This window comes from Lycorma delicatula, chromosome 3, assembly GCF_047948215.1.
Source record: "Lycorma delicatula isolate Av1 chromosome 3, ASM4794821v1, whole genome shotgun sequence".
Classification (NCBI taxonomy): Eukaryota; Metazoa; Arthropoda; class Insecta; order Hemiptera; family Fulgoridae; genus Lycorma; species Lycorma delicatula.
The window spans coordinates 208833681-208848043 of NC_134457.1; the positions used below are offsets into that span (position 1 = coordinate 208833681).

A 14363-nucleotide genomic window follows, 5' to 3' on the forward strand; every position below is an offset into this window, starting at 1 on the left:
TAGATTATATAAATACCATCTTGTACCTTTGGTTGTTATTACATATTACACCAAAAGAATTACATAAATTGTTTTAATAATCACCCTACAATATTGCACTCTTTTAAATTTATATAATAAAATAAGGTTAAAAAGGAATAAATAAATAAATAAAACCAACTAAATAAATTGTTTTAAAAAATACAAAATAATCCCTAATTTGGTGACGATTTAAAAAAGTTGAAATTTAAAGAATTAAAAAAATATATATGACTTTTAATGCAATTTTTTTTAAAGTTGTTTTATTAATATTTTTAAAAAAAAATTTAATTTACCTAAATTTTGGTTAGGCCTGCAAAAAACTCTGCCCGTATGAAAGAAGTCGCTAATAAGAAATGCTAAATAGAGATATTTCAGTCTTGATAAAAGTAAGAAACAGAAAGATACCTGGGCAGATAGAAAAAAATCAAAATTCTGAAGCTCATTTGCCTTTTAACTATATAAAATGTAAATATGAATATGTAAAAGTGAAGTAGGTTACAGTCTATGCAAAATTATTATTGTAATATGATTAGAAAAGCAGAAAATGTATGTTACAAATAAGATTATTAAAATATAAGTAGAAATAAGATTATAAATATAAGCTCATTTCATTATTAAATTAAAATTATTGCTGGGAGTTATTTAGAAATAATAAACTTTTTCATTAAACCAAAAAAAAAAATAAAGGATATTCTAGGTAATGCAGAGATAAATAGAATGATTAAAAAGTAAGAATTAAAATTTTTTTTTCATAATTTTCTTTACAGGAATTAGCAAAAATTATTTATTAAAATCTTTTAACATTTTGACATGAACTTTTCACTTTATATTCAGAATTTATAATTTTTATAATTTTTATTATTATTAAAAAAATATGAAATAAAAAAACGATATTGTTAAAGAAAATAGTAAATTAGAATTTAAGTTAAGGAAAACTCAATATTTATTCAGAGGAAAGTTGTTATTTACCTACATCCTATTGAAAATAGTAAAATCATTTCGATTCAGTAGGATGAAATTCAATTCTATTTATAAACATACCTCAAAGTTCACTAAAACACATACACACACACACACACACACACACACACACACACACACACACAAACACAAACAAACACAAACAAAGTAAGGAAAACATAATTTAAATGCTAAATATTAAAGCAAGTTGTTCAAAGGTAGGCGAACTTCACTACTAACTTTGATGAACAATGTAATAATGTTAGAGGTCTTGGAGTTATATTCTGTTAAATTTACGTTTTACTTTTCGTTTATGCAGCATATGTTTATATTCTAGTTTGAAGTAACGTAGCGTGAATTTACAACTGGAATATCATGTTACAACTTTAATACTTGAAAAGTAATATTTAAAAAGAGATTCATATAAAACATTTTATTAAAATAAATTCCCATATGTGTGTACTCACACGTATACATATAAAATAAAATAAAATTTAATATAAATTCAAAAACTACTACAGCAATACAGCATTAGAGATCATGTCTTTTATCTGAAAGATTTTGGTTTCACATTAAATTTAGTGTTGCATTCTTCACTTGGTTAAAAATATTCTATGTATCAATTCTAATGCTCAAGTTTTCTGACTATTATAAATAAAATAAAGATCAGAAAAGTAGACAATAATGATTAAACATTAACTACTGATAAAAAAAAAAAAAAAAAAAAAAAAAAAAAAAAAAAAAACCACCAGGAAATTGTTTTTCAAAAATGTAAGTACTATAAATACTTTAATTTCTTCTATTTATGTTTTTAGAACCTCCTAAAGGCCTATGAAAGAGTTTTGAATGCTGTGTAAAGACAAACTTTGCTCTTATGATCTCATTTTTAAAATTAACAAGATACAAAGTGGAATAAAAAAAACATATTTTATTGTTATTTGCATATGACATCATAATACAGAAAGAGAGAAAGGCATTGGAAAAAGAGATGCAGGACATGGTTTACAGCTAAAATAATGGATAAAAAGTTCAGGTTTAAAATTCAGTGGAAAGAAAGCTAAGTTTATGATACATAATTGAAAATGAGATAGGTAGGATTTAACATTATATAAAAAGTTTTAGATTTTATAAATCTAGAAGTTTTATTCAAAGAATTGGTTGTTAGAAAGTAAGTTTAGTAAAATGATGCAGAAGGCAGGAAAATATTCTTTGATATTGAAGCTACACCATGGGATAAAGATGGAAGCAAATAAGCAAAGAAAGAAAATACAATACGTTATGTTTCTATCTGGATGTAAGTAACATTTTGAATTGCAAAATAGGTAGGAATTCAAGAGAAATGAAATTAAAAATTAAAGTAAGGATATGATTTTCTGTTTGAAAGGAAACCAAGAAGATGTCTGAGAATGAGATGGAAAGAAAGAGGATGAGACTGGCAGGTAGTATGATTTAAATATAAGAATCTTGATAAGGAAAGATAGAGAAGGTAGCTCTGATAGTTTAACCTTATGAAAATTGGAATAGGGATAATGTTAATAACAATGATGATGATAATGACTTTATATTTAATTTACTTTAAATATAAAGTTAAATTAATTTGAATGTTAACTTACCTGGAATTTTAAAATTCATATCAAAGTTAGGATTTTATGATGATCTAACACTTCAACTTGCTTAGCTTGAGCAGAATTTAATTATTATCTGTTGTATTTATTTTGTAATTACAAATTCCCAATGTGTAGCAGTAGTGGATACAGGGAATTTATGAGGAAGAACTCTGAAATGACTGTTGCAGCCTGGTTCAAGACCAATACTTATGAAATACTTGAAATATTTTTAATATTTCAATTAAAAAAAAATAAATTATTTTGTAGAGTTAGAATTCAAAATTATATTAAAAAACTTTAATTTGATACTTCTAAAAATACACCACGTACTTTATACATCTCAAAAATTAGAGATGCAATGATAAAAGACGTTTTATTTCCTAACGATAAAAGACGTCAATTGTTGACAGAGAAGTTGTATGAACCAATGAAATTATAAACGTTTACAAAAGAAAAATATATGTAATCTGTTACTTGAAAAATCAAACATTCAAAACTTTTTTCTTGATATGGGTTAAATTCCCTTAGTGTCCAGATCTAATAAAATAAAATAAAAGTCTTATGCCTTCTTAGATATTTCTAATATAGAATCTGAAATATACAAAATGTCTTGGAAAATATTTTCCCTTAATATAAATAATTTGGTGTTTACAATATTTTCCTTCAAAATGAAAAAAAAAAAAAAATTAAGAGGAAGTATGTGGCAAGTTTTTATAGAAGAATATGAGTAATAAAATAAAATATTTTACTTTACTATATTAGAGGGCATGAAATCTGAAGCTTGTAGTCAAGCAGCTAATATGCTGTATATCAGTGATTCTACCAAGATTTCTCGTATCAGTGTTTACAAAACAGAAAACTAAAATTTTTAGGATTCAATCTCAGTCTCAATCACTTTACAATTTACATGAAAAGTAAACCTTATTTAACAAAGAAATTATTATTCCAAATCAATATGAAGTATAATTTAATAATTTGTTTATAATATTAATTACAATTAAAATAAAACTACTCTGACTTATTTCACTAGTAAATATTGTTTGAAATTGTGGTGTTTCTAAACCTAAATTATGATAATCTATGGTCCAACAATTAAAAATTACAAATGATGTATATGTTGACAAAAGTGATAAATGTAAACACTTCCTTTTAAATGAAACAATTTTATAAGTATGCGTTATTGTAATAAATGAATTATTTTAATTAGCTGACTAACAGTAAAGACTTACATTGATAAAAAGCATCATATACAAAACAAAAACAAGTATTATATTTATTCTATTTTGAAATACATTAAAGCTGAAAGCTTTGCATAATAATATTGTTCAGTCATTTTTGTTCATTTGTTTAGTGCGTTTCGCCAGTGCCATGTTTTGCTTTTCTTGATTTAGAGTAGTGTGTATGTAGTATAGATTACATTTTTATTTGATCTGCAGTTGCAAGCAGGATGAATAAATTAAATCCACTGTGATTCATAAAAAATTTAGTCGGTAAGCTCAGGGGTTAATCAATAATGTGTACTAATTCATGAAAGAAGAAGCAAGTAAATTTGGAAAGTCAGAAAATGTTGACAAGCATATTATTCCAATTCAAAGGAGTGAAAAAGGAACAACGCTGTAAATAAAATATCAGAATTGCAAGATCAAAGAGTAAGGAACAGAAAATTAAATAATTGAAAAAATTACAAGAAAACTCATCAGAGACTTTCAGTACACCTAGAAAATATAAAATCTGCAGCAAACCGGTAACAGGCCTAGATGATTTTCATGTGTATAGTGAGGACTCACTATTTTGAAATGTTTACCATTCCAAAATTGCTGGTACATCTGAAAGATTTAATAGGATTCTCAGGAAATAAATCAAAGTCTAGGAAGAGTACTACAACAATTCAAATGAGAAAAAATTGAAAACAATAGGAAACTTGTTATTGAACATTATAACATGAGGATTAAACAAATATAAGTAAACACATAAAAAAATTAAGAATCAAAAACAGGCCGATTGTATAGCCTGATGAAACATATATTTGCTCAATTCATATCTCAACGAAATCATGAAGGAATGCTTCAGGGGACTTCTAACTTCAATTTCTAAAGATCGCAGATTGATTATTATTATTATATACATGCTTGGGTGAAATGGGATTTATTCCAGACACATTTTTTAACCCGGAAAGCAAGTGTAATAACTGGCAACTACCACGATTCTATGAATCCGAACTACTTAAAATGGATTGAAGAAAAATTTTCCTGAAAATTCTGTAATAATTTTAGATAAAGCATTTTATCACAGAACATTTCAAGAAAAATTATCGACTTCCAATATAAGAAAACAAGAAATGCAGGACTGATTACATAATTATGGCATTCCATTCTCATCTACTATGCTGAAACCTCAACTATATGAGATAATTAAAAGAAACAAAGAAAATTACAAAGTGGTTTAGTCTGAAGAAAACAATATATTGGAAGCCACAATGTCACTTTTGACTTTAATGATGTTCAATGGATTGCCAAAGATAAATTTTTTTAAATGGATGCATCACAACGGAAACCTTATTGCAAAAAAGTACAAAAAATGTTGATAAATACATTAGACAGAGTATATAATTGATAAGATTATAGAATCCTTTCAAGTCTTTGAAAGATGATAATGGTAGTGAAAGTGATGACACAGGAAATTCAGTGAATTTAGTGATTTGGATGATGTTCAATCGCTTTAGTTTCTAATGTATTATTTTTAATTTAATTTTTGTAAAGTTTGTGTATTATTTAAATTTGTGTAAAACATGCAGTAGCTTAGTGTTTTATTTTTCTAAAGATCTGTAAAACAATTCATATAAATTCAGTTATTTATACTTCATTTAATTCATCACCGGATTAGCATAATATTAATTGAAAAATAAAACAATTTTTTTCATAATGTATTTTAACTGTATATTAACAATTAAAGATTAATCATATTATTTAATATTAAGTCTTGCCATGATTAATGTTAATATTAACATGAACCAAACAATAATTATGATAATAATAATAATAATTAGGAATGCTAATTTTGAGTAGCTAAATGTATAAATATATACAGACAGTTCTGTAGCGAACTGTGTGTTATGCTAAATAGGTAATAGAATGTCAGATGACACAGTGATAAGCTTCAAGATTCATGCCCTTTACTCTACTTTTTCATTATTCTTCAATAGTCACTCCATCATACCAGTAAAATAGATCATTACAAAATCACATAAGATTTGATAATTTATTAAGAGAATTAAATGTATTAAGTAAAAAGTCATAAAAACAAAGGTAAAAGAATATGTAAAGAAAATAATGAAAGATGAATGATATAACAGAATATTCAAAGGATTGGTGCAAATTAGAAAAGAGTGGAAAATTACATAAAACTATACAAGAAACGAATGAAAAATAATTTAATTCAATTTAAAAAGTAAAGCAAGAAATTTGTTTTTTTTTTTTTTTTTAGTTTTTTTCAGAAGTAAAATTCTGGAGTAGCAATTTTATATGAAAATATCCTAAATAAACTACGTTTTTATAAGAAAAATTTTTTAACTGTTACACAGCGATATTTAACAGTTGTATTTCAATATAGAGATTCATCTAATAAACAGATTATTATGATTTTAGCTGGTAACCCCTACTTCTATTACTTTTGTGTGTAATTAAACTAATTATGCATAATGTGGTACTGTAAAATAAATAAATCTTTTATTGTGATTGGCACATAATAATACATTATTTAGATTTCGTCAGATCCATATAATTATATTTATTATCATTAGATGGCTGTAGAATCTGTGTAGATATCAATAATTAAAAAACATTACACAAATATGATTATTCCAAAGTTTTGGATGGGTGACATTTTCTTTACCCAATTACACCAACTATACTTTTTAAGTCTGGTTAATATCTTCTATTAAAAAAAAATTATGTAAGATGAAATTAAATTATAACTTATAATAACTTCTGTTATCTACCACCAACTTCTAAAATTATATGGAAATTAAAATGACAAAACTTGATGAAAATTAAAAAAAAAAAGTCTATTATGTTTTAAAGACATATGGTTTTCGGGGACCATAAAATATTTATATTGTTTAAAAGTCTGAGTTGCCCACCAATTATCCTTAGCCTTTTGTCTCTTAGTCTTCTTTAATAAGAATTTTAATTCTTTGATTCAAATGTAACACTATTTTTCAAAGTCAAGTAGTAACCTCAAAGAGTTAAAGGGGTCTATGACCACTTCTTCTGCATATATTTATTTAATTAAAATTGAACAAATTGTGACATAATTAATGTTTTAAATTTTTTTTGAAATGAGTTACAAACTTAAGTGGTATTGATAAAGTCTGTGCCTATCTGACTTTTCCCCAGAACTGTTCAATTGTGGAAATCTGATGGAGATTGTAATAATCAATAAAGTAATGTTTGAGAAAATTAATAATTATTTAAATCTGTACATAAAAAATTAAATTTTTGTATAGTAGATATTTCTCATAGTATGGTTTATTAAGCTGTAATGCATTTGTAGAATCATTTAGAAGAATTAAATAAATTTTATTTGTTTGAAATCAATGAGTGAGAGAGTTAAATATTAATCTGTAAGTCTCCAGAATATTTGGTGCAGTTTTATTTAGTCAGAATCTGTAGATGCCTGGCTGAGTTCGTTTTTAATGAAGTGAAAGGTATATAAAACTTTATTGTATACTTTATTCATCTGACCAAAATGTGTTAATAATTGAACACAAATGCTGGTTAGGAGATAAAACCAAAGAACTAATAGAGTTAAAAAATATGATTGACACATCAAGACATTGATTTGCAGGTCTTGTGTATGAAAAAAAGTATTTTAACTTTGTTTTTATAAAAAAAAAAGCAATTGGAAATTCTAATTTGGTAAGATTTCAGCAGCATGTATGCATGCACATTCTGTGTTAAAAAAAATTAATAAAAATGTAAAACAAAAATGTATAAAAGAAATAATTAACTTATTCACTGACCTCTTTTACACCAATATCAGTTTCCATAATAATGCCTTCATCTGAATTTTCTTGTGCATAATAATGACTAAAAGGAGCACCTGGTAATGGTACAGGTTCTACAACGCCAGTTTTACCATGGAAACGAAGTAGATAAGCGGTCCAACAAACATATCTGCAAAAGAATATTGAAATTATCTTCTAAAAAAAAAATTCAGCATCTTTGTATTAAGGTCATTAATTGATATCAGTCTTTCATTAATTCAAGATAAATAAAGTAAAATACATAATAATATATAAAGTTTTGCGTAATATATTTCAGCTCCAAAAATAAAAACCCCCAACCTTTCTGATGAAGAATGAAAATGGTAAACTGGCCCATAACAATAAAGACATTGCGGAAATCCTATCTAAATATTTCAACAAAATACTAAATTGTGAAGAACCAACAGAACTCCTAACTTCAACACAAACGTCTGAAAAACAACATTACCAGAAAACATAAACTCCCCCGTAATGATCTGGAAACATATACGAAACAATGCGTATGAAAATGACTTTCTCTTTATGATGTAGCGAGCGTCCGGCCGGCATCAAAGGGCGAATCCTAATATAAAAATTATTAATTTTAAGATACATTATGTCAATAAAATTTCTTTGTTCAAACATTCAAATTTCTTAGCGGTGAATTGCAGTTCATTTAAAAAGATTCTTCAAAAAACCAAACTATTTCAGCATTTTAGTAATAATTTTATGAGACCATATAAAGTTTGCATTTTTCATTTTTTCTTGTGTCGTTCTTGGCACATCATAGGTGCAGGGCGAAGCGTGGTCGGCTGAGAACGACGCAAAGTGGCGACCCTGGCAGGATTGTATGATTACTGGAAGTTATTTGAATGTTAGAATAAAATTAAAAAAATATATATATATAATAAGATAGTTGTAAGATAATTTTTTTCTTGTGTTTGTACTGTTGTTAAGATAAATTTTTTTGTATTATTATGGAGACTAGAAGTAAAGCCAAAAAGAATAGGGGTAGTGTGGACAGTGAAAACAGACTGATAAGTGAGGATAGTAATGAGGAAACAGAGATGGAGGAAAATTTTGAAAATTTAGAACAGGGGGATTCAAAGAATGGTAGGGATGTAGAAGAGAGTAATCTAGGAGAAAGCGTTTACTCTGCCGATACAGTTCTTTTAGAGGGAGTAAATGATGAAAATGAGAGTGATAATTCAGAGGAAACTGTTTTAGTAGAAACAAAAAATCAGATTAGCATACAATTAGAAGAAGGAGGTAGTATGGGTCCAGATAATTATTGGGTATTGAGAATAGTGAACGAGTTAGGGAGCAAGTAAGAAGAATCAAATAAGAGGCATGCACAAGAAGTAAACTATAAACTTGATCAAAATGCAAATATAAATGTTCAACACATAAATAGATTGGAAAATAAAATATTACTTATGGGAAAGGAGTTTAAAGCACATGTAGCCAAGGAAATTGAAATGATTAGGAAGACGACGATCTCAATGTGGGTTATATAATCTATAATGGGTCCAATCTGAGGGCAGGTTTTACTGACTTCTTTTCCTGTAAGGCCAAAGATTTTGTTAATGTTCAAAGTTGTTACAAGTGCTGCCAGTTTTATACACAGATGAAGTGTGTAAAATCTGGTGGTAGTGTGCTACCACTATGAGGATGAGATACATAAACGGGAGCAGTATATTAAATAGTTTGTGGGCCCGACTTGTGTTAACTGTAGACATCCTCGGAAGTTCCTTAAGCACTATGTAAATAGTAAGTAATTTTTGTGTTATAAGGGTGCTGTCGTAATGTATTACAATTGAATATTTTTAGAAGGTTGAAATTCGGCAATTCAATGCGAAGGACGCTTACATTGCGCAAATTGAACTTGGCGCAATCGCCATGCGTAGAGGGTTAGATGTTGTCTTCTTGCAGCTTACTATTTTGTTTAATGGGTCATCAACATAAGACGTCATTTAGCTCGCAGAAGACCACGATGATGATTCTGATAGTCTGTTTGGCGACGTGGGGGCGACTCGGCGTATCGAAGTCTCGAACACGAAAAATATTCTAAGACCTCACAGGGACAATTATAACGGGGATCACTTTTACTAATTTTTCACACTTCCTGTTCATCCCAGACCAAAACCGATTTTGGTCTGGGATGAACAGATGATAGATGGGATGAATCTATTATATTATAATATAATTCATTTATATTATAAAATCACAGAGGACCACAGAGAAATTGAAAGTTTTGAAGGAAACTTTACTAAGAAATTGTAGTGTTCTCTTACCTGCATTATTTAACATTATTATATGGATGAGATTCATAAGAAGGTGAAGAGAAAAATGGAAAGTCAAGAAAAAGAGAATTCCCACTTATGACATTATTAGGAGAAAAGGAATCCAAAATAATCTTAAACTGTTCAAATGGAAGAATTTGAACATTAGTCAGAAAATTAGCAGTTCAATGAATATGGTAGGAGGGACTTTATCAAAGTGATAAAATTTTAGTACTGAATTAAGGAGGTACAAATAAAAAATGGACAGACAATATTCATCCATAACTATGTCATTACTGTAACATATGGTTTATTGTCTTTGTTGTGTACAAAAAAAGAAGACAGTAAAATGTATGTGATAAAGTTTTTTTGGAAAGCATAGTGCAATAAAATAAGGTCTAATAAATAAATATATGTGTAAAGTGATGCAGAGAGAATTAAATACAGTAAAATGAGATGGTTTAGGGACTTGGAGAGAATGCAAAATGAAAGACTTATCAAAAGAAAGTTTTTTTTTAATATAACAAAAAGAAAAATAAAGGAATAAAAAAGAGAACGAGGTTAGGTTGTGTAAAGAAGACCTGAAAAATAAAATAAAAATGGAGATAGTTTTGAGGAAGATGTTGAAAGTACAAAACTAAGATAGAGGTCCCTGATCTCAACTTACCAATAATAACTGGATAATAATACTGGTTAATTTATTTTTAATGTGCAAGATATTCTGAATTGGAATATCTAATTATTACTAGAATTTACCATAAATTATATTTATATGTTTAATATTAAATATAATATTTAGTAATTTACTAACTCACTAAACTTAATAATGCTTTATTTTTTATAATTTAAAATTTTTATTGGATGAAACTTGACTTACTTTGTATAACGAAAATATAATTATAAAAAAAAAACTAATTAATTAAAAGAAATAATCAAATATATATATTAAAAATTATGTTAAGACAAATGAAATAGTTAATAAATTCAATCAGTTAATTATATTTGACTACTGAAATGTTATGTTATATCTTATCATGCACAAAAAAGAGCAAATGACTATCATTCAACAATTTCTTTGTTAAAGTATATTCAGTCTGGTAGCTTTCATGAAAAAGAAGATGCATTCTTTTCAAAAGAGTCTGATAATTGTTCAGCTTATTCAAAAATATCAAGCTTATTCTTACAGAAAACTCAACCTATATTTTTAGTTAACTGTAGATTTCCATTAAGGTTATTTTTATTAGAAGTGATTTATAAAAAGTACTCAAGAAAAAGAGTAAATTTATTTAAAAATGGCTTTAAAGCACTTTATTTGTTAAGGAAGAGTACAGGACAACTTATTAAGTAGTTATCAATTTGAATTATTTTTTTTCTGGTGTACTGATAATTTGTTTTACTTTCATAATTGTTTCTCTATATAAGAGAGAGAAAGTACCAATGTAAGTCAAAAATCTACTGCATTTTTTAAGTTTGCAATATTCAATCCTCCAAATTCAAAAGTACCAAACAATAGAATAAAAAAATTCGGTATTTATTCATATGTGTTTGTAAATATGTATATTTAATGTGCTATTTTAAAGTAATTGCACTTCATGGAAGTTAACATAAAAAAAATGCAGATGAAAAATTAAAAATGTAAAATTATTTTCACTAACATTCATCTACCTGCAAAATATTTTTTTTGACCTAGCAAATTTTTTAAATTAATTTTCTAAAATGTATCATTGGTTGCAAGCAGTTTTGAAATTGTACTAATTGCTTGGGGTAATAATGCTTCAAAAAAATATAGAATTACAAAGATTTAATTAATGTAAGAATATTTTTAAAGCAATAATAATATTGAAACCACAGGTACAAGTAGTCAATTTAATCTCTGAATCGGAAATTTATGTGTACAGGTAATTTTTTGTGTACACTTGGTAACTCAAGTGTACGTGAGTTTGAACAAAAGAAAAATCTACTCTTAATCAACATATCGGTTCATCTACAGTTTCAGTAAATACTCAAGTAAACAAAAAAGCAGTACTTCTCTTAAGCTAGCAATCAATTTAAATTTGTTTGTCGTACTCTTTAAAAACTGTTTGAATACTAAGGATTAAAGGAGGAGAGAGAGCTTATTTTAAGCTCTTTTAGTTCTTATAACTACGGTGCTGCATGCAATACAATAACAGTATAATGTAACTAATGATGTAACTTTAATATAACTTTATGTTACTCATTATAATATAACTCATTCAATTCAGAACTACAAGTATTATCAGTGTTTTTTCTTTATGATTTTAAATCCAAAAGAAAAAACACTGGAGGCTGTATGCCTAATTACTGTTAAATTGTAAGCTTCATATACTGAAATGTATTTTTTCACATACTATTATTGTCTCTATTACAGTTAATAACTACTCTATTATCTCATATTAATTACTCTATTACCTGTTATTAGAAGTAACATAAATTATATTCTTACAATGAAAATTAACAATTTGAAAAATAAGTCACGAGCCACTTTTACATTACTCATAACCTCTTCCTTCATTAGTTTTAATATTAATAATTTCTTCATCAGCTTGTTTAAAAACCTTTCACGTTATATTTTGTATGAAATTAGACATTACAAATTTCAGGGGTTAGAAAAGTGAGATTTGATGAGTATTACAGCTTGATGAGCTTCCTGATGCTTACTATCAGGAATGAAGAACACAAATTTTTATTCTATGTAAAAGACATTAAAAAATGCCATGCCTGAACTGAATTCAAACCTGTAATCCTTGTGATGAATATTTTTAGTGTTGTACAATATTTAAGGAAATTCCCAACTGATAATGTATATAATGCATTCCTTTTTGATAAAATGGAACCATTAATTTGATGTTTTAAATTTCTCACTATTTTTTTATGAATGTGACAAAAATATGTAAAGCATCTTGGGTACGATAAACACCAGCTAGAATTTGCTTTCTCTTAGAGTAATAATGTTCACTAAATAGTCAAGCTTTCTGATTGAATGTATCATTTGTAGTTTGACTTCCAGAGTGGATTTTATATGCTGATTCAATATTACATAATGCACACTGAAGAAGGCAAGACGGAATACCACATTATTCATTTTCTTTAATGAGCCTGACTTGGGATTTTCTTGTTTTGAAAAGGTCTGCCAGTTTTGGGAGGACATGCATCTTTTGTCAAGTCACCTGTACCATTTTTAGTTATGGCATTTAACACAAATAATCATAAAAAATAAATGTGTTAAAAACCTAATACAAAATAATAAAAAAAATCTATTCATTAAAAATTGCATTTGATAAAATGTTTTATAAGTTTTATTAACTTTCACACACTATTCAAACACTGACAAATCTGATTAACTAAATTATACTTTATAAAATAAATAAACAAAATATTTATTTGGTTTTAAATTTTAGATTTTATATACTAGTATGTAAAATGAACAAAATTACTTAAACTCTTAAAAACATAAAAAATAAAAGTAACACTTGAGCAACCTGTTAAATTATTTATTTTTTAACCATAGTTATTTGTTTAACTTACACATCTGAAATCATGCCCATTACTAAGCATAGGTTTCTCCCCCAATATTTCATACTTCTTTGTTCGGCCAATCTATACCAATATATTCCCACAACCTCCATCATCTTCCTTGATTCTTCTATCTCCTTTGTTTCCTTTTCCTATGAAAAGGTTTCCAAAATTTAACATGTTTTGTTCACTTCCTGACTTATAACCTTGTCAGAAAATCAGCCCATTCCATTTCAGTTTCTTAATTGCTTTAATCATCTACCACTCAGTGTATTGCCTTATCGTTTCACTTTTAATTTTGACTTTCCTTTTCATACTGAGCTTGCTTCTTTCCATTGATCTTTGGGTAACTCTCATAATTTGTGTGGACTTTTTCGCAATACCCAAGTTTGTAAACAATAGGTGAGACAAGGTGTTGCACAACAGTCTAAAAATTTACCTTTCTATATACCATTGATCTGGTTATTTTTCATAAAAGGGACCAATATTCTTTCCAAGCACCTGCTATACTTCTTTGGGTCTCTTTTCCAGGTCTGTTCTCAAAGCATAATAGTTGCCTTAAGTATATTGTTACATTTGTCCAGCATAGTATCTTGCCTAAAAGCTTTAAATATTTCTTAATTCCATTTATAAAGAGAAGAATATATTTTTCATTAATTATTCAACCACCTTTTCAGCCTCCTTCTAATTTATCAAACACTTCTAACATTTCTGGAGATGAAGATAATTGTGCCAGATCATTTGCAAACCTTAGATTTGTTAGTCTTCTATCACTAATAATACCTTAAAAATATCTGTAACTCTCTAAATTTCTTGAACAAGTAAATTTTATTTATTTGTTGTTTTGAAGTAGAGGAAATTCAAAGAACAATAACTAGAAACAGTGCTTGAAATTGACCAATTGGTTAAATTACTTTTTCATGCGTATAGTTTCGT

The 14363-nt window shown here is 27.1% G+C and overlaps 1 protein-coding gene across 1 annotated transcript in view; it reads right to left on the reverse strand.

The window, feature by feature from the left end:
* The window catches only part of LOC142321080 (uncharacterized), a 258131-nt gene that overhangs the window by 61001 nt on the left and 182767 nt on the right, over positions 1–14363 (reverse strand). The window contains exon 5 of the mRNA XM_075359078.1: positions 7609–7762. Within this exon, the coding sequence (XP_075215193.1) occupies positions 7609–7762 (154 nt within the window). The remainder of the gene's footprint in view (positions 1–7608; positions 7763–14363) is intronic.